The sequence below is a fragment of the Dermacentor andersoni genome, chromosome 2, assembly GCF_023375885.2.
Source record: "Dermacentor andersoni chromosome 2, qqDerAnde1_hic_scaffold, whole genome shotgun sequence".
NCBI classification, from domain to species: Eukaryota; Metazoa; Arthropoda; class Arachnida; order Ixodida; family Ixodidae; genus Dermacentor; species Dermacentor andersoni.
Window position 1 is genome coordinate 111,029,130 of NC_092815.1, and position 19,584 is coordinate 111,048,713.

The 19,584-nt window shown below is 41.7% G+C and overlaps 2 protein-coding genes across 4 annotated transcripts in view; one reads left to right on the forward strand and one right to left on the reverse strand.

The window, feature by feature from the left end:
* Nucleotides 1-1,786: 1,786 nt before the first annotated feature.
* Nucleotides 1,787-12,534, reverse strand: BBS5 (Bardet-Biedl syndrome 5 protein). 2 transcript variants are annotated; one of them, XM_050187947.3, is made up of 11 exons: nt 11,798-12,534; nt 11,620-11,702; nt 10,754-10,819; nt 10,619-10,668; nt 10,462-10,542; nt 10,320-10,372; nt 9,140-9,371; nt 8,248-8,310; nt 6,548-6,682; nt 5,189-5,287; nt 1,787-2,017 (listed from the first exon to the last, which is right to left on the reverse strand). In XM_050187947.3, the coding sequence occupies exons 1-11, from the start codon at nt 11,854-11,856 to the stop codon at nt 1,883-1,885; spliced, it is 1,056 nt and encodes a 351-aa protein (XP_050043904.1). In that variant the 5' UTR covers nt 11,857-12,534; the 3' UTR covers nt 1,787-1,882. The 2 variants fall into 2 exon arrangements, with proteins under 2 accessions (XP_050043904.1, XP_054932560.1); XM_055076585.2 differs by lacking the exon at nt 10,754-10,819.
* A 181-nt stretch (nt 12,535-12,715) lies between these two features.
* Nucleotides 12,716-19,584, forward strand: part of LOC126541235 (probable ATP-dependent RNA helicase DDX23) — a 36,908-nt gene continuing 30,039 nt past the window's right edge. Inside the window, exons 1-6 of one of the 2 annotated variants that reach the window (XM_050187928.2) lie at nt 12,716-12,823; nt 13,122-13,243; nt 13,678-13,725; nt 14,753-14,884; nt 16,489-16,582; nt 18,576-18,714. In XM_050187928.2, coding sequence (XP_050043885.1) covers nt 13,134-13,243; nt 13,678-13,725; nt 14,753-14,884; nt 16,489-16,582; nt 18,576-18,714 — 523 coding nt within the window. In that variant the 5' untranslated portion in view covers nt 12,716-12,823; nt 13,122-13,133. The remainder of the gene's footprint in view (nt 12,824-13,121; nt 13,244-13,677; nt 13,726-14,752; nt 14,885-16,488; nt 16,583-18,575; nt 18,715-19,584) is intronic. The other variant, XM_055076584.2, reaches the window with a different exon arrangement.

A 19,584-nucleotide genomic window follows, 5' to 3' on the forward strand; every position in this document is an offset into this window, starting at 1 on the left:
GAAAGGCGGGGCATTGCTGCTGGTGCCACCTAAGCTGGTTAGGGACTGAGAAGAGTATATACCATACTCTTTTATATATTTATTTATATCAGGTCCTTTCTAAAAAATTATTTCAGAATGTAGCGTATTTTTCGGTGTATAAGTCACGTTTTCTTTTCCTGAATTTTTCATAGGTGCATCTTATAGAACGGTGTGACTTATATACATTTTATTTTTTTTCCGGGAAAAGCTGCCGTCAAAATCGGATCGGATGCTATGGCCATGCGAAGTGCGCTGGGTTGACCTCCTCTTGCAGTTGCTACAGGTTGTTTGCACGCCATGGAGGTACCTGGTTCTTCTGGTGGTCAAAATGCCGAGCGCCGTGCAAGGACGCAGCAGCAACGCAAGCGGCAGCAGGCTGACCGCGAGTTTACCGAATCCGAAGTCATCACATCTGCATCACATACGACGCACGCCATTGCGCGAACTATGCAGTTGCTACCACGGTACACGCCAACCCCCCTCCCTCTCGCACTGCATTCCCACTTTTCTCCCTTGTGTGCGATTCTGCTTGCTGTTGCATGCTTTCACTCACACATGCAGCATACGGCGCATGGGGACAATGTTATTGCCCTTGGACTTTATACGGAGCATCGCGGCAACCACGAAGGCAGAAGTGCACCTGGAGCGTCCACATCATTGCTTGCACGTGACCCGCATTCATGAAATGAGACGTCACTGCATTTCTTTTTAAATCTCTTACCAAATGAACAGGTGCATATTATACAAAGGTGCGACTTATAGACGGGAATATACATTATTCTTGGTAGGCATCGTACTCATTCCAACAGGTTGCTCAGGTTTCAAGAATAAATGCTTCACGGTGCTATTAAAAATGAATCATAACTTGCTTTATGGGTGCCCCTTGTAAATAAATACTTCTGCTGCACCTCCAGCTTTAAGGAGTTGGCATAAAACTTCTTCCTGTAGTCTGAAAACAGCAAACCATTTAACTAACAGCATATGATGTGCAAATTTTTTAATCAATGAATGTGCAACTAATCACTAGTTCACAATCATATCTCAAAAAGTTGAAGCAACATGGACACATGTATCTATTGCATCCAGAAGACCAACCAAAAATTTTGAGCCCAATTAAGTGAGGAAATGGATTTCACCATGTGAAGTCCAAGTCATCTTGATGAGCCACCATGTTATGACCAGTAACTCCCTGCAGCATTTTACTGTGCGTCACATATCACATGTCAGGTACACAGGCTGAAAAGATTCAGTGCAACCTTCTATAGCATATTAACAAAATGTCTATACTCCTGTGATCCATCTTTATCTGAATAAACTGTTATACTAATTTATGTTGCTTAGTTCCTCCTTTAACCTAACATTCATTTAATAAACTACCTTGGTAGAAAGCTGAAGGTGATGCATGAGGAATTGCGAAAGCAACTGCCTGTGCTCTGGCCTTCCTTTTGTGTAGCAGTGTAAAATCGTGTGTATGAGCAAGTGCAGTGCTGTTATGTCCCATGTTTCTGTGCAGTATGCATCAGTTACCATGGTTAGCAACATAGTGTACAACCTAAAGTAATGCATTTGGCATGGCAGCAGAAGGGAGAAAAGGATCTTTGGTACAGTACAAAAGCCTTATGAAGCATTCAGCGAATATGGCAATTTTCATCTTCTCTTAGTGCTCAATATCACGTAAAGTACTGTGACTCCAAATAGAGGTGTCTAGAGATATACAAAAAGCAAGAAACTTAAAGTGGCAGTGGTCACCACATGAAAGCAGGCAAAAGTGAGATGCTGTTTATTTGGACGAAATCGAGAAGTAGTGTTGCGATAACTGTTGACTTCTGCCATTCCCATTGGCCTTGAGTGACTGGTAGGCTCAGGACGAAGGTGGCAGCACTTCCCAGAGGCTAGCGAGTGTGAAACCTTCGGGTAATTTTTCCACAGCAAGACCTAGCTCGGGGCTCAGCACAACCTCACGGTCACGATTGTGACCACCGTCTGCCAGGTAGGCCTGCGAAGTCATTTCACAGATGTTCTTGGAGGAGGGATTCACTAGAAACTACGCAATCAAGAAATCAGCATAAGGCAAGAAAAATGGTTAAGACTATGATAGCAGTCTTCGGTTCTATGAACAGAAGTGTAATTGCATAGTTCGCTCAATTTCTCTTTGTCTTCTTGTATATCATGCAGTGCGCAAAAAAACACAGAGAAATGGCATATAAAAGCGGGACGAGTGCAGGCCTCCATCTACATTTCATAAACACAAAGCAGGTGCAATATAAATGTTTATTTATCTGACATGTGCCACCCGAGTGTCAATAAAAGTGGAAGGAAAGCGTAATCACAGCTGTCGACACATTGTATTTTAAAGTGTCATCAGCGCCTCTTGTCATATTAAGTACAAAAGCCAAAGGTGCAGAATATGCAACTCGTGCAAAAGGTCTTGAGCAACAGCTACAATACACACCTGGGCAGCGTGTTAATGACCTAAAGAACTAAAACCACAAGTAGACGTCACAAAAAAATGAAAAAAATGAAACCATAACAGCTTAAAGAACAGGCCCCGCAAATGGCCCGATACGTTTTAATGAACACACAGAACTCGCCAGTAACAACAGTAAAAAAGGGGCCACGCAATAAGCACCATTTGAAAACTACTGCGCTGAATAACAAACCAGCACACATTAACGAATCTGTACAATACGATGTAACCATCAAATTTTAAAGCACATAGAACAGACCAGCATAACACGATATATAGAAAAAGACAAAAAATCAATAAAGATTGGGAAACAAAACTACTCATGCATGACAAGTACGATAGCAGAGTTTAAGATATGATTTGTTCATAGCTATGATTACATTTTCCTTTCACTTTTTTTCAGGTAGATGTATATACATATTGTGCCTGTTTTTGGTTTCTGAAATATAGTTGTAAGTCTGTCACTCGTCCTGTTCTTACGTGTCCCATATTTGACCATTTTATTGCATGCTGCTTTACCTATAGCAGTACTAATACAAAATGAACCAACTAGCCCAAACCAAAGTTTTACAACTTGTAGGAATTTGTATCTTAATACACAATAGGACGTGAACCATATGTGACATAGTTTAACTGAGGAAATGAAACTAATTACAGTTGCACCTCACTATGGCAAATTGAGTTGCTTACACATTCAACTTCCATTATTTCGACCCTGATGAGAACATGATTGAATTGAACATGAATGATTGAACATTGAACATTGGGATCAAGTTATCCGGCGGGTCGGATTAAACAAGATGCAGAAAAAAAATGTCAGAACAGCGCTGATTCATTTGGTGTTATTTGCCCAATCCTAACACTTCCCCAAATCAAATGTACGTACACTTTCTATGTGTCCCAAGTAATAAACTAATGTAGAAATTACTTTAGAACTCCTAGATAATATCATAATATAGAAATCTAACACGCACATGATTTTTGGCTATAAAAATTGTTGCACAATGGCGGTTCGTTTGCCAAAGCTAGCTTCGCCACACACTTAATATTAGCTTCGCCTCAATACATTTTTGTTGTGCGGTAAAGCATATGAACGCTGCGAACGCGGTTTTGGTTTCGTGTCCAATTGTATCGTGCAGGCTATTTTCGGCCGAACATTCTATATATATAGAAAGAAAGACACGTATTAGAATCGGGTAAATATCGCAATCAAATATTGTGAGCTACGGTTATTGCTTGCAAGTCATCCTAGGGTGGCCCGAAAATAGGCGTTTTTGACGAGCGATGATCGATGTGCACATTCACTGTCCCCTAAGCTCCGCCGGTGCAGACGCTGCCACTGGGGTCACCATAAGGGTCAGGCGCACATGCGTACTGACTGAGCCAGTTCGAATTATCCGGTGGAGGCCAATATTACGATTGAAATAATGAAAGTTTGGTCCCATAATCGATGGCCAGGACCTTCGGCTGGGATGGAATTAACCAAACAATCGAATTAACTGGAGTCGAATAAACGGAAGCCTACTGTATTTTATACCAGATGAGCCGACATGCTGTTAGAGCAGCCCATTCAATTGTTGAGTTCTAGTGCACCACATGCAACAAGGACATTTGATCATGGTGCTATGCACAATATTATGCACCTTGCAATGTGTCAACATCGAAAATTTGAAGCACTTTTCCAAACGGTGCAAGAAGCAGAACATTTAAAATGTGCATGTATGTTGTGCATGGCATTTAATTTGTTAAATGTGAGGTAAAGAATACATGTCTTTCTTTGAAGCTCTTAAGGGAAATCTCTCTTCTTTCTACACTTTCATTATTTCCTTATAGTTTGCAATATTACATTGTGGTTAAACTGTATGCTCCATAATTGGAAATAAGTGAATCAACCTAACTAGGCAAGTTAGAAACATTACAGAAATATGCTGTCATTCTAGGCTGTCATTCCAATCCAAGCAGTTGTAGTGTAGCTTAATTAACATGTGAAAGAGGAGGAAGAATGGCAGCTTTCAATACAGAAGTGGGATAAGGAAATGTAACCTTAAACTCTGTGGAATGTCGTATGGGCACTCACAAAGAAACAAAGAGTATGTTCCAGTTTGAAAATTCTCTGTTTGACACTGTTAACCTACGATTGCAGATATTCTAAAAGCTTCAATCTTTGATAAAAGTGAAAATATCAAACAGTCCACATGCACAGTCTTACATGTTACAACTTCGAAAAATCTTACACATGTTTTTGTTGCAGAGCCACATTTCTTTTTTATTTTGTGATAGTATTAACTCTTACAATCCTGGTCATCTTCCTCTTTTTTTTTTTGTTAGAAGAATTTCGAAAATAGACAAAAATATTGCAGAAATATGGTTTCTTTATTTACCCTGTTATGTGTGCGTAGAAGCTACATGCGCAAGTGTTCTTTTCACGTGAATTCCTTGAATCTGCCACGATGGCTAATTTACCAAGGAACCCTATGCCGACCTCAAAGTTGCATATTCAGATGCTAGCTACGGTGGCTGTGTTTCAACAAGGGCAGGATATGAAACACTATGGAAAACCTCACATAGCAAAAAATGATCCAGAGCCTTCCGCTTTGGTGTTCCACGTAGCTCACAATCATCATCATCATTAAAAAAATAGCATACAAATGACTGCAACGTATAAATAGAATAGCATGCATCAAACACAATGAGACTCACAGCAAAGGCGTCATAGTGAGTTCCATCCGCGCTGTTCACCTCGGGCTCGTCTTGCATTTCAGGACCTGCGTCTTGGGTCATGGCCTCCTCGTCTGCCGTCTAGGTCGTCAACCGAAACAAGCTACAATGAGCAGATTTTCCCTGAAGTCATTCATATACTAACAGAATGTGGCCTCACTTCCCCATTATTCAGCACTAATCCACTGAGAGAAATAAGCATTTAATTGTCTTAACCCTGTAATGCCCATAGTTGGATTTTTGATATGCTGAAGTGAACTTTCAACTGTGCATAGCTTAACAAACCAATTATTAATTAACTAATTAGCACAGTAACTTAAGTTAGAACTGAAAAACATTTCATTTTTTTTTTCTACAAATGTACTTTACATGGCCGGACATAAATGTCAATAATTTTTTCCTGTTTTCCTTAATGTGTAGACGTGTTTGGGCATTACAGGGTTAATGATAGCCGCCAGTGTTTGACAAGAGAAAATGCGTGAACAATATGCATAGACTTATAAGCAAGATCAAGATGCCAGACAATCCAAATAGATCCAAATAAAAATTATACCAAAGGCTTGCTACAAGTGGCAACCTAATTGACTGCTGTCAAACATGTTGCTGCACACTGTTTCATGATCTGTTGCCTCCCCTACCTTTTATTGCAGTTCCTGCTTTTTGGCAACAGTGACACTGCTCTCTCTTAAGTGTCCATCGTTGAACACTCAATTGATGTTTGCCAGCTTGTCAAGTCAAGCTTGCATTGACTGCGCACATGTTGAGAGTATGTCATTTGGAGTGATAGCCAACATAATGTTAATGCCTAGCCATAAATGGAGCATGTGGAATGCAAAAACTTGTCTCAGCTTTTCTACGTTGAAGCCATCATTAACTTTGAATAAAAAATGATCGAAGCAATGGATCTCTCTTTCAAAAATGAGTGAAGTGCAATTTTATTAGAAAACTGCAGTTTTCAGAATTCCACTTTGCTTTTGCATTTCCCGCCCCAAATGATTGCATATATGGCTTGCTGCATTGAAACAGAACAGAAAATACAACAGGTAGATGTACTTCAGACTGGTGTCTATTCTTACTGCAGAAGAAACGAGTGAAACGAACGCTTTAAGGCACAAGATTGCAAAGCAAATGACAGTGTGCAAACAAAAGATACCCAAATAGGAGGTATGATGTGATAAGATCTTGTGAAACAGACATAGTTTGGAGCAGCAGATCACCAGAAGGACTGATGCGATTTGAAAAATCGTAGGTGAAGAGTAGTCATGCAGATTGTTCAAAGAGGCCTTCATCCTGAGCTGGACCAATGCTGGTCATGCAATGCATGTGATTGTATACACTGACCTGCTTCTGCATGAAGACATCCACTCCCATGATTGGCTTGACCTTGTGTACTTTCAGGAGGCTAGACAGCTCTTTGTAGATGTGCTGCAGTCGCTCCACAGGGTCCACTTTGAACCCGAGCACATAGCCACCACTCTGCAATAAACACAACAGTGGGGAGCAGGCACTTACAACAGCTGACATAAGGGCCCACATCTACATCATCCTCTCGGTGCAGTCACAGCCCAGAGAAAGTCAGTGCAGGGAGGCCTACGGGCACCTCTGACCCTTCTTTGGGGCGTGTTTGAGGAAGGGTTAACAAAGACATGGCTTGGGAATGAGCTAAGTTTTATGCAACAACTCTTTACACAACTCTTTCAAGCCTTGGTATTGCTCTTATAATGTTAACCTTTTTTATCACTACAATCAATAACATTTGTATTACTACCACTCAAGCATATGATTACTTTTTCAGAGTGAAATTCAAGTTACTGTACGTGCTTAAAATGGAATGATACATATATATGTGTGCCCCCGCCTACACAACTAGTTGTGCATGTGTTCAATAGGACCTGAATCAGCCACACAAGAAGGCACAAGTTAATTCCGCCTGCACTCACAAGCATGCATGAGCTGTGACTTTCAAAAAAACCATTACGAGGGATTTCTGCAGGCGCCCTTCAGAATGGGAACATTCTTTGTAGAGGCTGTGTATGAGAGTTACCATATTTGCACACATACAATGAGATGGGGTACTCCTGACGCCCTCGTCACCGTGCACGCATGTCAAGAAATATGGTTGAGTAATATGTGAGCAGCCATCGACATTATGGGTTGAAGCTAGCGCACCTGTGAAGATTTGTGCAAAGCTTCCTGTCCTTTTTGTGCCTTTATGCTGGAATGACAATACATTGTAAAACTGTGTGGATGCTCATCACAGAATATCGGACAAGTGTTTCAGAACCTTTCCTGTTCGCCTTGGTCTTGCTTCGTTGCAGATGCGCCCTTACCGCTCATGTGTGCCTGTATATCTCTTAATGACGCTGAGAAGTTGGCTTCTCATGCAGCTTTTTCGTCTGGTGGTTAAGTTGATTGTGTATTGAACAGTAGCAGGGCTTACAGTTTCGAATGTTGTTGAAAGTGTTTTCTATAGGTGGACGATATACTATTGAAAACTTAGATTTTGTCATAGTGCAAGTAATGCAACCCTGTGAGAATGGAATGCAAAGTAAAACACACATTACTTATCCTCCAAGGAGTTTCAGTCACAGTTACTATAGTTCACTTTCTGCAGTGAGAGTGGCAAAAAGCATTTTCGCATGACTTTATAGAGCCTTAATGCTGCAGAGTCTGCCTGTGACATGCACAGAGGCTTTTTCATTGGTGTTGAGGTTACTAATTTCGGGCTTTGTTCTTCTTAACACCCCTGCCCCCCCACCCCATTTTTTTTTTACTTCAGTATCAAGGAAGGCTTTATGTATAACTTATGTTGGTCACATTTGCAAGCAACTTTCACATATTCATACAACTTGTCCGAAAATAAAGCCGACTAAGTTTTGCGTGCCTGTTTCTACTTTTGTAATCTTTCCATTATTATGATTTTTTATTGCAAAAAAGAACCTATGCGAACTGCTCACCTTGTACTCTATGGTTAATGCTGTGTGTTAGTTGCTGGCACAGGCGGATGAGGCCAGCAATGTAAATATTGCAGATGTACTCACCCTGTCCGTTGTCTCAATGACAAGCGCTGTTCCAAACTTTGATTCCCGTGTTTTGATGGCGGCCTGTGGAGATACAGAAAAGTAGCTTGTGGGTATAGGCCTAGTATATACATTCTAAGCAAGCACTTAGTCATATTGCAACAAAGGCAAAAGAAGAAATTAGTAAGCGCATGCAATTGCTCAAAATAACAGGCAAAACATATTTTGTTGTGTCATTCTTACTCTCTACATATATATTAAATTTGGTGATGGGTGGAAAAATTCTTTGGAGGTAGTTTCAGGCAAGAAACATTTATTTTAATTGCAATAATATTTGTTCCTGAATTTTATAATCAACTGACATAAAGTAAAACAACTAGTAAAGATGCGAAGCAGCAACTGAAACTACCTGGTTGATGTCGAAGTTCTTTCAACTGTTGACAAAAAAAATGAAGTACTGTTAGTAAATGTGGCTGTTTAAAACAGTGCGGAACCGAATATGCTATAACCCAGCATTTTCCAGCTGCTGATTTCCTTGCCATAGGGCTAAGTATAATAACGTGCTGCACAAAGCACAAGCCAGCCGCATCATCGCCGACAATGTGGTGCAGCAAGCACACTTATGGCACCGGGGAATTGTGGGTACGGAAGATCAAGTTTCTTTTTCTTCTGCTCTCATTGTGGACGGGACACACAGAAGCAAGTTCTAGTTCTCAAAGAAGAAGCTAAGCAGAATTTCTCGAGTCTGACTGGGACAGTGGTATAAGCAGACATTTGAAGCGACTTTTTTTTAGTTATCACTTTCAGGAAGGAAAAATGATGCACGGAAATCGAAATGCTGCTTTTTCTTTCATTGCTGAAGTTAATGATTTTTCTACTAGTGCTTATGCTGGCTCACGGTGGAAGACCTTACCACTTGCAGGTAGGGCAAGCTGATGTTGAAAGACTCGTTCATGTTGGCATGCCAGACGATGCGCACGTTGGTAACGTGCATGGTCCCCAGGTTACCCTGGTCGCTGGACAGGTTCCAGACGCCGTTCACCTGGCTGCACAGCTGCTCCATGGGTAGGAGTCGCAGCTGACGGTTGTGCAGTAGTGCGGCACGCAGGTGCAAGTCACGGTACAGCTTGGTGGCACTGTACGCCCTGTTCACAGAGATTATTTCGCTATATATGTGTTACTTCGTTGAATCAAGCATATTTTACTGATCAAGTTGTGCTTTTCTCGATAAACACCAATTGTGGGAAGTGTAGGCTGCCGGAAAATATGACAGATTCTCACAGAATGATGTTGGATAGGCTTGTTATGGGGATACATACAGGGCGTCCCGTGCCAAAATTTAGAAATATGTGAGTGCCGTGTAGCTGGCCAGAACCAAGGTAATGTTGTTTGTCGTCACTTGGAGCAAGTGAGACTTTTTCATATTTAGCCTGATGACATAATTAGTTATTATTAATTATTTACTACTCAAGTACTATAATCAGAGTAAAATTGTCGCTCAGGAAATTGTAGGCCATCATGAAAATTCCTGATCCATCAATTGCTCTCGCTTCATACATGCTACATAAAAGTTATTTCCAAGCCTGGAAGAAGTCCGCAAATGCAGGCAAAAAGTGTTGCGCGGCACTTTCTTGTGTTGTGCGGGCTTTCTTTAATGCTTGGAAAAACCTTCAATCAGCACGTATTGAGCAACAGAAAGATGGATCAGGAATCATGATGGCCTGCAATCTTCTATTTGATAATTTTGCTCTGATTATAATATAGGGGAACTTAATTAATTCGTAATAAGTAATTATGTAATTAGGCAAAATACAAGATATAGTCTGACTCGTTGTAAGTGATGGCAAACAACATTACCTTGGTTCTGTCCAGCTATGTAGCACTCGCATATTTTTAAATTTGGCACAAGTTACATGAGACACTGTTACCTTGGTCTATGCAGGTGGTGGTATGGAAGAAAAAAAAAATTGCTGCTTTGGTATATTTGGTGGCTGGGCACCACAAGACACCGAAGAAACAGTCCCAGGAAATACTATACTGGCACGTGCCAGTGTTATATCAAACACCCATTAGTTGTCAATTTGACTTCTTACTTGAATGTGTTGAGGACAGATGCTATAAGACGCGGTTGCTCCATGATCTGGCTCTGGTAAAGAAAAAGAAACATTAAAATAACAATAGCTGTCAGCTTCATTGTTACATGGTCACAACCAATGTCAATGTCGAACATCTTACCAGGTTGGTAAATATGAATTCGTAGCGGGTGCTGTTGGACTTAGTCATGATGTAGAGCGCTTCGGCGATTCCGCATAATTTCTGAAAATAAGGTAACTGCATGCTTACCAACTCCATGTCAGAACGATGTCTTTGAGCACGTTTCGGTGGCACTCACAGAGTTCACAGTTCTCGTTGATATTCCTGTCACACAGTTGAATCCCACAGCTGGTGAAAAAAGTAAAAGATAAGGACATCTGCAAAGGTTCATTGCATTCTAATTTCATGATTATTTCACGTGCAAATATCTTACACAAGTTTACTCTTGGCCTAGCAAGAGATTGCCAGATAATCCGTAGGTTGGTGACATACAATGTTCCTGCAAGGTGAAAGAGTTGCACTCACTTTCAATAAGTGAATTAAGAAGCTTTAGCTCGGGTCCAACTATGATTCTGCTTATTCAAATACATGTGAAACACCGAAATGCTATTATGAGAGGACCACTTGACCAACTTAAATGACATTTGTTGCAATTGAGAGAGAAAGTTTAATTCCAGAGACTGTAAGGAGAATTTTAATTTAGAGCATGAAATATTTTAGATATATTACTGGAAATTGGCAAGTATAAAATAAAATAGAAGCAGTTGACGAACCCGTAACTCTAAAACAGATACCGCGCAGTGCTGCGAACTGCATTCGTTAGAGAATCTAAAGCTGAAAATTTTATATATCAAGCTTGCATACATATGCATACATGAATTTGTTATGTTAATTAACTTTACAAGGGCTTGCAAAAGTCCCGCTCGCAAATTAGTGGCGATTTCTGAAGCGTGTTTAATAAATCAATTTTGTTTTCTTTAGATATATTATTAGGTGGAGTTTACAGAATTGTGATTTTGGTTTTTTATTGCAGAGTGACACAGCTGTGAATTTGATAGTTTCGTTCTTTTGCGATGCTTAACAATCATTATAAAACAATTGACACAGTATAAAAGGTCCGCTTCCTACAGTCATTAGACGATAATTTTTTCTTTTAAGCACTGAAGAGACCAAATTTGGTGCAGTGGTTGCCGAGAAAAACGGAATTCTTCGTTCCCAAATTGTATTTGGATAGAAGCCTAGAAATTATATTCCTCTTAATGTGGTACAACTGTTATTCATCGTACGACATAATGTGACCTTTATCTCCGCTGTTTCCTTTGGTGTCTTCCACATTCGGAAGCCTGTCAACCTGTTCTTCTCCAGCACCGTATTGGAGGTCTCTGCGATACCAAGAATTGCGGTCAGACCTACGTGTCTCCAGCATTTCATCAGCCCACTTGGGCTAGACAAGGTTTTCAGCGCAAAATACACTCACTGGTTTGAGATATCGAACCTGATATCTCGATCTTGCCAGAGTCCTTCCGATTCCGACATAATGCACGGCGCACGCCGCTCAAGTGTACTCAAGGTGCGTGAGAAACGAAACCAAGCCGTTGCTAAGCGACAGCCATCGCCATAGTAACGTTATAACTTCTAGCCACCGTGTTTGTTGTCATTAGCGTTTAATGGCGCTAGCGTATGCGACGTTGGTACGTTGGCGCACCAACTACGAACTTGTGCGTGAGACTCGACGAGGGATCTGTACAATAAAAATATTACACGTCTAAACTAATAATAGTAACAGCAAACAATAAAAAATCATGAGCCATTCCACCCTATGAAGGTGGATGCCCAGCCAAGCTTTGCAGCACACGACAAAGAGGTGACAAAGAATTTTGAGTAAAGGTACGAACACATTTATTGTCTTGATCGGTGGTCATCGTGACAAAGGGTACGAAAACACATTTATTTTTATACATCTGCGTTCATTCGTGTTTTCATTTCGCGATATATTGAGGCAAACAAATTGATACCCAAATCACCGCACCGACTGGCAGTGGGCCAGTGCCGTCAGCGCTTTCGCAGAGGGAGGGAGTATGGGAAAACAGCATCGGAGCCAGCTGTGGAGCGAAGACGACGACGACGAACGCGCGAACAGTTGCACGAGCGCGTTGACGCGCTTAAGCCGAGGGGCGCCGACGGGACGACGACAAATGCAGACGGATGCGCGTGCATAAACACGAGGCATTGCTGATGATGATATTCCTTGCTCACACAGATTTGTTGAAGGACTAAAAAAATGCACGGAACACTAGCCATAACAGGCATCGCTGTAATAAACTACTTGGAGTTTAAAGTAAGGTTTAATTTACGTTTAAGCTTCGTGTAGTTTGCAGACCTTTCATCATCATCATTGGCTGCCTTCAGCACTTTCAGTGTTTACATCTGACGCGCCGAAGAGCGTGAACGAATGATGAACGTTAGCAAGATTGAATTTAACACAGACGTTTAGACACGCATTGTAAGTAAAGCAGGTGTATGTTTCAATAAACTTAGTGTACTTACGCTGACGTTTATCGCGAGAGACGCATACAGTGCATGGCTAATCTAAAAACGTTGGTGCATGGAGAAGCAGTAACTGCTAACATCGATGCCGTTAGCGCTCGAGCATTCTTGCAGAAAATCATTTATGTTACCTAGATTCAACTAAACGTATGCAACTTGCAGGCGCGAAATTCGCACGCTCTGCAAAAATGAAAGTAGTCGATTGCAGCGCGCTGTGAAGTTCTTGCCTAAACTCTGTCGCTTTCCGATTGTAGAAGAAACCGAGCATGACTTCCGATGACGAGGCACGGTTGCAGAAAGGACTACAGTCCACAATAGAACCCAGGAAACCTGACCGCGGTCGAGATCTCGAGCGTGGACGCGAGAAACGACACAGGTAAGCCAGTGACATACTGCGTTGCCTTGTGCCGCTGTTCGAACTAGGGTGACATGAATGTAGTGTCAGTGAGTGTTTGATGCAGATAGTTTCTCATGTGTTTTGTCATTCTTGTGTGCAGTTTTTGCGAGTTCTACGTCAATAATTTTAGTGTGAGCGCCCAATGCTGACATGTAAAGTGTTTGCCGAAAAGCTTGGAAGCCACAGCGCGCATGACCGGAAATGTCGCCGAACGGGGTGCACTCGGTCCGCTGCGAAACTTGTCAAGTTGAAAACTATGGAATGTAGAAGCGTCAGTCATTGGGGCAACGAGGCTCGTGTTATTGTACCTATCTGTTGCCATCACTTTCGCAGTCGTTTTGCAAAGGTGGCATTGATGTATGTTACATAGTGATTAACATACGCAAACATTCTTTTGCAACTGTTTGTGCCAGGTCTAGGAGCAAGGAACGAAGAAAAAGATCACGGAGTCGAGAGAAAAGGTATGAAAGTGCTTCATTCTTGAGATCTTTTGGAATATTCATGCATACAGCAGTAAATAAACAGTTTAAGCTTAGCAGAGACGCGGTAGCGTTCAGGCATACCAGAAAACATGGACTTGAGGAACAGCACTACTGGTGATGTCCTGTGAAACTGTGCTTAATCATGATGCACAGAAGCATTTCCTGCAATGGCTGACTATGTTAAATTTATCTGTAGGCGTAAACATTTCAGCAGCAACATAATCATCACAGAGGTATTTTGTACATTTTCTGTCTGAAAGAGTACACTAATGCAACTAAGGAAATTTAAATTATGGGGTTTTACATGCCAAAGCCACTTTCTGATTATGAGGCACGCTGAGTGGAGGACTCGGGAAATTTTTACCACCTGGGATTCTTTAACGTGCACCTAAATCTAAGTACACGGGTGTTTTCGCATTTTGCCCCCATCGAAATGCGGCCGCCGTGGCCGGGATTCGACCTTGCGACCTCGTGCTCAGCAGCCCAACACCTTAGCCACTGAGCAAACTAAGAATATTTCTGGTGTCTTATGACTGATCGCAATGTTGAAGAATGTTGACACCAGTACTGCCACTGTAAGATAAGTCCAATTATTCCAGAAAATGTTTTCTAAACTGCCAGGAACTTTATAAATAATATGTTATTAAAACGAAAATTGACATTAGTTGTACAGATGTAATTGTATGGTGTAAATGGTGTTTGAATAAGTCTCAAGTAGTAGCTGCTTGTGTATTATTAGCATTAGGCTTATAGGAGTGAAGTGGAGCGGCAACTGGAGAGTAGTGAATGCAAATGTTCACTGAACGTGGTGCTCTTGCACCACACTGCTGAAAAGAGTAGAGTATCTTCACTGGGAAAGACGGGCATGCCCGGCAGCTGGAAGTGACAGCATACTTACAATACAATGCAACACACCAGTGCTGTGATTGAGCAAACTATTTTATATGTACGGTGCAAACAGTGCTTTCTGTTTTGGTAACTTAGCTTTCTTCACTACAAAATGCAGGTCCCGGTCACGTAGTCGGGAGAAGAAGAAAGACCGAGACAGGGACAAAGGACGCGACAAAGAGAGACGCAAGGACAAGGACCGAGGAAAGGATGAAGATGGCAAGACCAATGATACAGCTGGCAGAGACAAGTGCGTGTAATGCTTAGGTTAGATTTTAGGAGAGGGGACAGACTAATTTTCTGCAAGCTCTTTCACGTTTGCTTTGTTGAGCTCAACAGTGGGTATGTCCAGTATCCCTTCAGCTATTGAACTTGTACATTGCATGAAGGAACTGAAACATAACAGATAATTTAGGCTTTGTTTATTGCAGTCACCAGTTCTTATTTATTTATTTATTTATTTATTTATTTATTTCTACATACTGCAGCCCTATTGGGCTATTGTAGGAGTGGGCATGAAAAGCAGAACAATGACAAATAACAAAGGCAATATGAACAGTACAGACGCGATGAAAATAACTACCTATTCAGTGGTCGCTAAAATAAGTTTAAAGGCAGAGAACGAGTGTTACCAATAAAAGAATTTCAATATTCAATAACACGGGGAAGGAAGTAGGTTCAAGAACTTCATTCTATATGCTTGTGGAATAGAGTGATGCAACACAGCACAGTCACCCTCCGCATGTGTAACAATGTTACTGAAAACTGCGCAGCATGATATTGCCTTGTAGGCTTTGGAGTGTCACTGTTCATCAAAGCTTTTAAGACAAATCTTTATTTACGTCTTCCCTCGGGTTTCATGTTTTATTGGTGTGTGGTCCTGAGTTAGAGCTGTGTGTATTTCTGGTGTTAGTGAGAGTGACAATTCCGCCATATTGTCAAATTCACCATCGTGCCATCTCTGATTGGCTCACAAGGCTAACATGCGAACATGGAATACAGTGGAATTTGAGTGTTCTGAATAGCACCTGCAGATGCAGTTTGGCATAGGCAAGGGTGAAAATGTTCTAAGTGGTGCATAACTTGAGCAGTCATGAAAGTGGCTCTACTCGGCTCTATGTTGCCACTGTGATAGTTGTACACATCTGCAAATTTTTATTTTATGAAACACTTTGTGCAAGATGACTTTGGGAATGTTTGCGAATGGCTTTGCCTTTGTTTGGATGGGAGTGGCATCAATGATAAGCACAGTCCTGTGTTGAAAGAATTTCCTGGAGAGGATGTAAGTTTGAAGCTATCAGTTCAGTACATTTCAGTGTTGTATTGCACATTTCAGAGTAGGTACCTTTTAAAGGGCCATTGCAGCACAACGGAATACAAATGCATAAGCACAATTTAAAACATTATGTGCTCACGTCAAGCTTCGCATTACATAAATTCCAAAACAGGTTCTTTTAGCGCACGAAAAGAAACGAGAGACATTGGCAAGACGCGGACTAGTGCTGTGTCCGCGTCTTGCCACTGTCTCTCGTCCCTTTCCGTGCGCTAAAAAAACCTCAGTTATGGAATACCAACATGCCCTAAGCTACGCTCTTATAAATTCCAACAGTGTGTTGGATCGATATGCTTTTTATATTTGTACAGGCCTGATCTCCCAGCATCCACAGTTAACTTTTACGTCTCAAGCAATAGCCGACTTAACTATGTAAAAATTTAATCACAGGTACAGCTGGGCTTCAATATTTAATGTTGGGACTCCTTTAATATGAGCTGTGCAGGCAAGTAAGCATGCAGGAGGTACTTATTTGCCTGAGGTTTATTGCTTTATTACTTTATTTTGTTGTTATTCTTCAGAGATGAGGACCAGGAAGAGTCTTCGAAGAAGGAGCCACTTTCCCTGGAAGAACTGATGGCCAAAAAGAAGGCCGAAGAAGATGCCCGCAGCAAGGTCTGATAAACATTTCTGACAACTTTCCTCAGCCGCATTGAACCTGACTCTACTTTACTCTCTTGCTAATGGTCTGGTTAGTTCAAATTTTAGTGGATCAGCAATTAGCAAGTCATTGTCACACAGGTATTTATTGAGACGAGTAATTCTTAGACATGGCATTGAAGCTGTTTTTTTAATATCTGTGGCTGCCTTTGTAACCAGGTGACTAAAGTTTGTTGTAGTAAAGCTCGTGAAGGAAGGAAAAAATCGCTGTCCAGCTGAGTGTAGCATGAAGCTATAAAGGAAACCCATACAGGTTCCTCAAAAAGAAAGCTTCACAGCCAACGAAAAATTTGTTCTGGTCTAAGCATTAAACCTGGGAATAACGCCTTTCTTTGAGGTGGTCACTCTACCATCTGAGTTTACCAGGAGGCTAGCAGATTGCAAACCGAGGGTGATTTATTCGACAACTCAAAGCACAGGGACAGTAAATAAGGCCTCTACCAAGCGTGTTTCTGCTGAACCGATCTGCCATACTCGAAGTTTGTCAAACTTGAAAAGCACATATGCCTTGGCTGGTGTCACTCACTATGTTGCAAAATTGTTCAGTCCAGGTGACTGTTGCTTTGTTATGGCCTTCTAGTATTTCCTTTAACCTCTTTTTGCCTGAAGAAAAACATTTGAATTGCACCTAAAATAACTTGTATGTGTGGTTAGCAGATTCAAACTTAAGTTTTGGGGCACTTAATTTGTGGGATTGTTGAGAAGTGAAATGTTTGTGTAGCGTAAAAGGAGAATGCTTATAGGGTACATCTATGTATTTCATCACTGTATGTCACAAATGTAAGGCAAACCATCTCAGCCCGTAAGACAATTGGTATCACAGAGATGCTGAGTGCAATTTGTGCACTTGAATGGATGCAGCTTCACAAGTTTCTTGGGAGTGTTCAACCTCGTTGGAATCTCAATTTGCAGAGTGCAGTGGCATCGCCATCAGCTGAACCACCACCAAAGGAAAGGACAGCCATGTTAACTGCCATTGCTGGCGGATCTTTGATCATCATCAGGGCAGGCCGAAGAGCGCAGATGCGAAGATGTGCGGAGCAGCAATGGCTGCAGCCAGCCCATTCAATGGTTCAGTGCCCACATGTAATGGCCGTTAACTTGACTGCCTTCTTCTTTGTCGGTGGCGCAGCTTATGGTGATGCCACTGCAAAGAGCATTGTTTTCTGTGTGATAGATGGCGACACGCTAGCATGTTTTTGTTTCACGACTACATGTGCTTTCACAATCTGACTCTCTCTCGCTTAAGGCATGTTTATTTCATGCAGGATCCTTATGTGCTGAAAAACTCGCAGTTTCACTCAAAAGGCAAAGCATCGATTGCGATAGCAAATTAGTGGACAGTTATACAAAGTAACGATGGTAGTTTTATCGACCATATAAACTTGTAAACATTGTGAATAAAAACTCACGACAGACACAGGACGGAGGGAAACGACAATACAGGGTAGTGTTGTCTTCTCCCTCTGTCCTGTGTCTGTAGCGGTTTTTCATTCAAGATGTCTCACCAACTGGCCTACAACTTTATCTTGCTAAGCTTGTAAATATTCTCTTACTAAATAAATTAACTAGCATGGGGTCACGTGTGCACAGACAAACATAAACACATCTCTTGCGACGACCGCGGACACACTCTGTCAAAACACTGGCAGAAGGAAGTGTGGCAGCAGCAGTGAGCGAATTGACCTCCATGCTGCCTCTTGCTTCAATGCGAACGAAGCAGCGAGAACATAGCACACACCAAGCTATCAGCCCCAGTGCGCCTGCACTCTGTGCTCATTGCAGATTACTTTCAAGAAAGGGCCCATGCGGCTGCTCTCAGCTGTGCCATGCACAGCCGAAGTTAGAGTAGAACTTCTACGACATTTCCTTACCACATTTTAACAATGAGGCTAACTATTAAAAAAAAAATAGAGCTACCTTTCATAAGCTCTTTCCAAACTTTCAGCCAGTGTTCCTGACAAAGGAACAACGAGCAGCTGAAGCCTTGAAGCGCCGTCAGCAGGAGGTCCAGGAACAGCGTCAGAGGATGGAGGAAGAGCGGAAAAAGCGACAACAGTTTTTCGAGCAGGCTAAGCGCACTTCCGGTGAGCATCACAACGGTGGAGGCACTTTCTTAGTGCTTTTAGTGGTTCTTAGGCAGCTGCCACTTCTCTGCTGCTTTGCTGCAGATAGTCATTTGTGAGAGAGAGAGTTTGCGCACAGAGGAACAGAATGCATTGTTTTACTGCTCCTGCCCTTTTGGGATGTTCTACTGTACGATGATTTTAGGTAGTTCATTCAGCCACAATGGCACAGGAAAACTGTACATTTGTGGTTAGGTGAGATGGGGAAAAGGCTGGCTACACGGCAGCTTGACTGGCCCTATCACACTAATGACCAACAAAAGATGCGCTACCAGCAGAAAGCAGTGGTACATAAAAACGCACATGTGGACTTTCACAATACAGACAGCAACCAAAACTGAGGCATAGTGTAAAAACCGCCTTGCAAGATAAAAGCAGCATCTCCAGTTCCTAGCGAATGAGGAGAAGTAGGAATTCCCAGAGGGGACATTTAAGCGCTATGAAGAAATTGTCAGCCATGACAAGGCCAAAAGAGCCACGTGAGCGAAAAGGACCAAGTAAATTTGTTACTTTAGCGCATGATGCCAAGAAATCTACCAAGCATCTAAGATGATGATTATACGGTCGATAATTAACTCTAATTTAATAAATGATGTGGCTCATGTCGATGTTTATTTTTAAGCTTTCTTTTTCAGTTAAAAGTGGAGTTAGTGCTGCACATGCTACAGCTGGGTTCAACGAAATGGCCAGAAAGAACAGAGCCCAACAATCAGTAAATTTAAAAGACCATTCCATGCATTAGGTCAGGACCAGTAGTTTATAAAACTGCCAAGTCATGTAGCTTTTTTTCCGGCTGCATTTATATTTTTCCTCTAGCTATTCACCGACTAA

What these genes read in the sequence shown, in the direction of transcription:
- BBS5 (XM_050187947.3), bottom strand. Translation starts at nt 11,856, where the DNA reads ATGTCGGAATCGGAAGGACTCTGGCAAGATCGAGATATCAGGTTCGAT. An exon ending in CAACGAGAACTGTGAACTCT is followed by an intron (nt 10,543 to 10,618) that starts GTGAGTGCCACC and finishes CCTTATTTTCAG; the next exon opens with AAATTATGCGGAATCGCCGA. An exon ending in TCTGTCCTCAACACATTCAA is followed by an intron (nt 9,372 to 10,319) that starts GTAAGAAGTCAA and finishes CTCTGTGAACAG; the next exon opens with GGCGTACAGTGCCACCAAGC.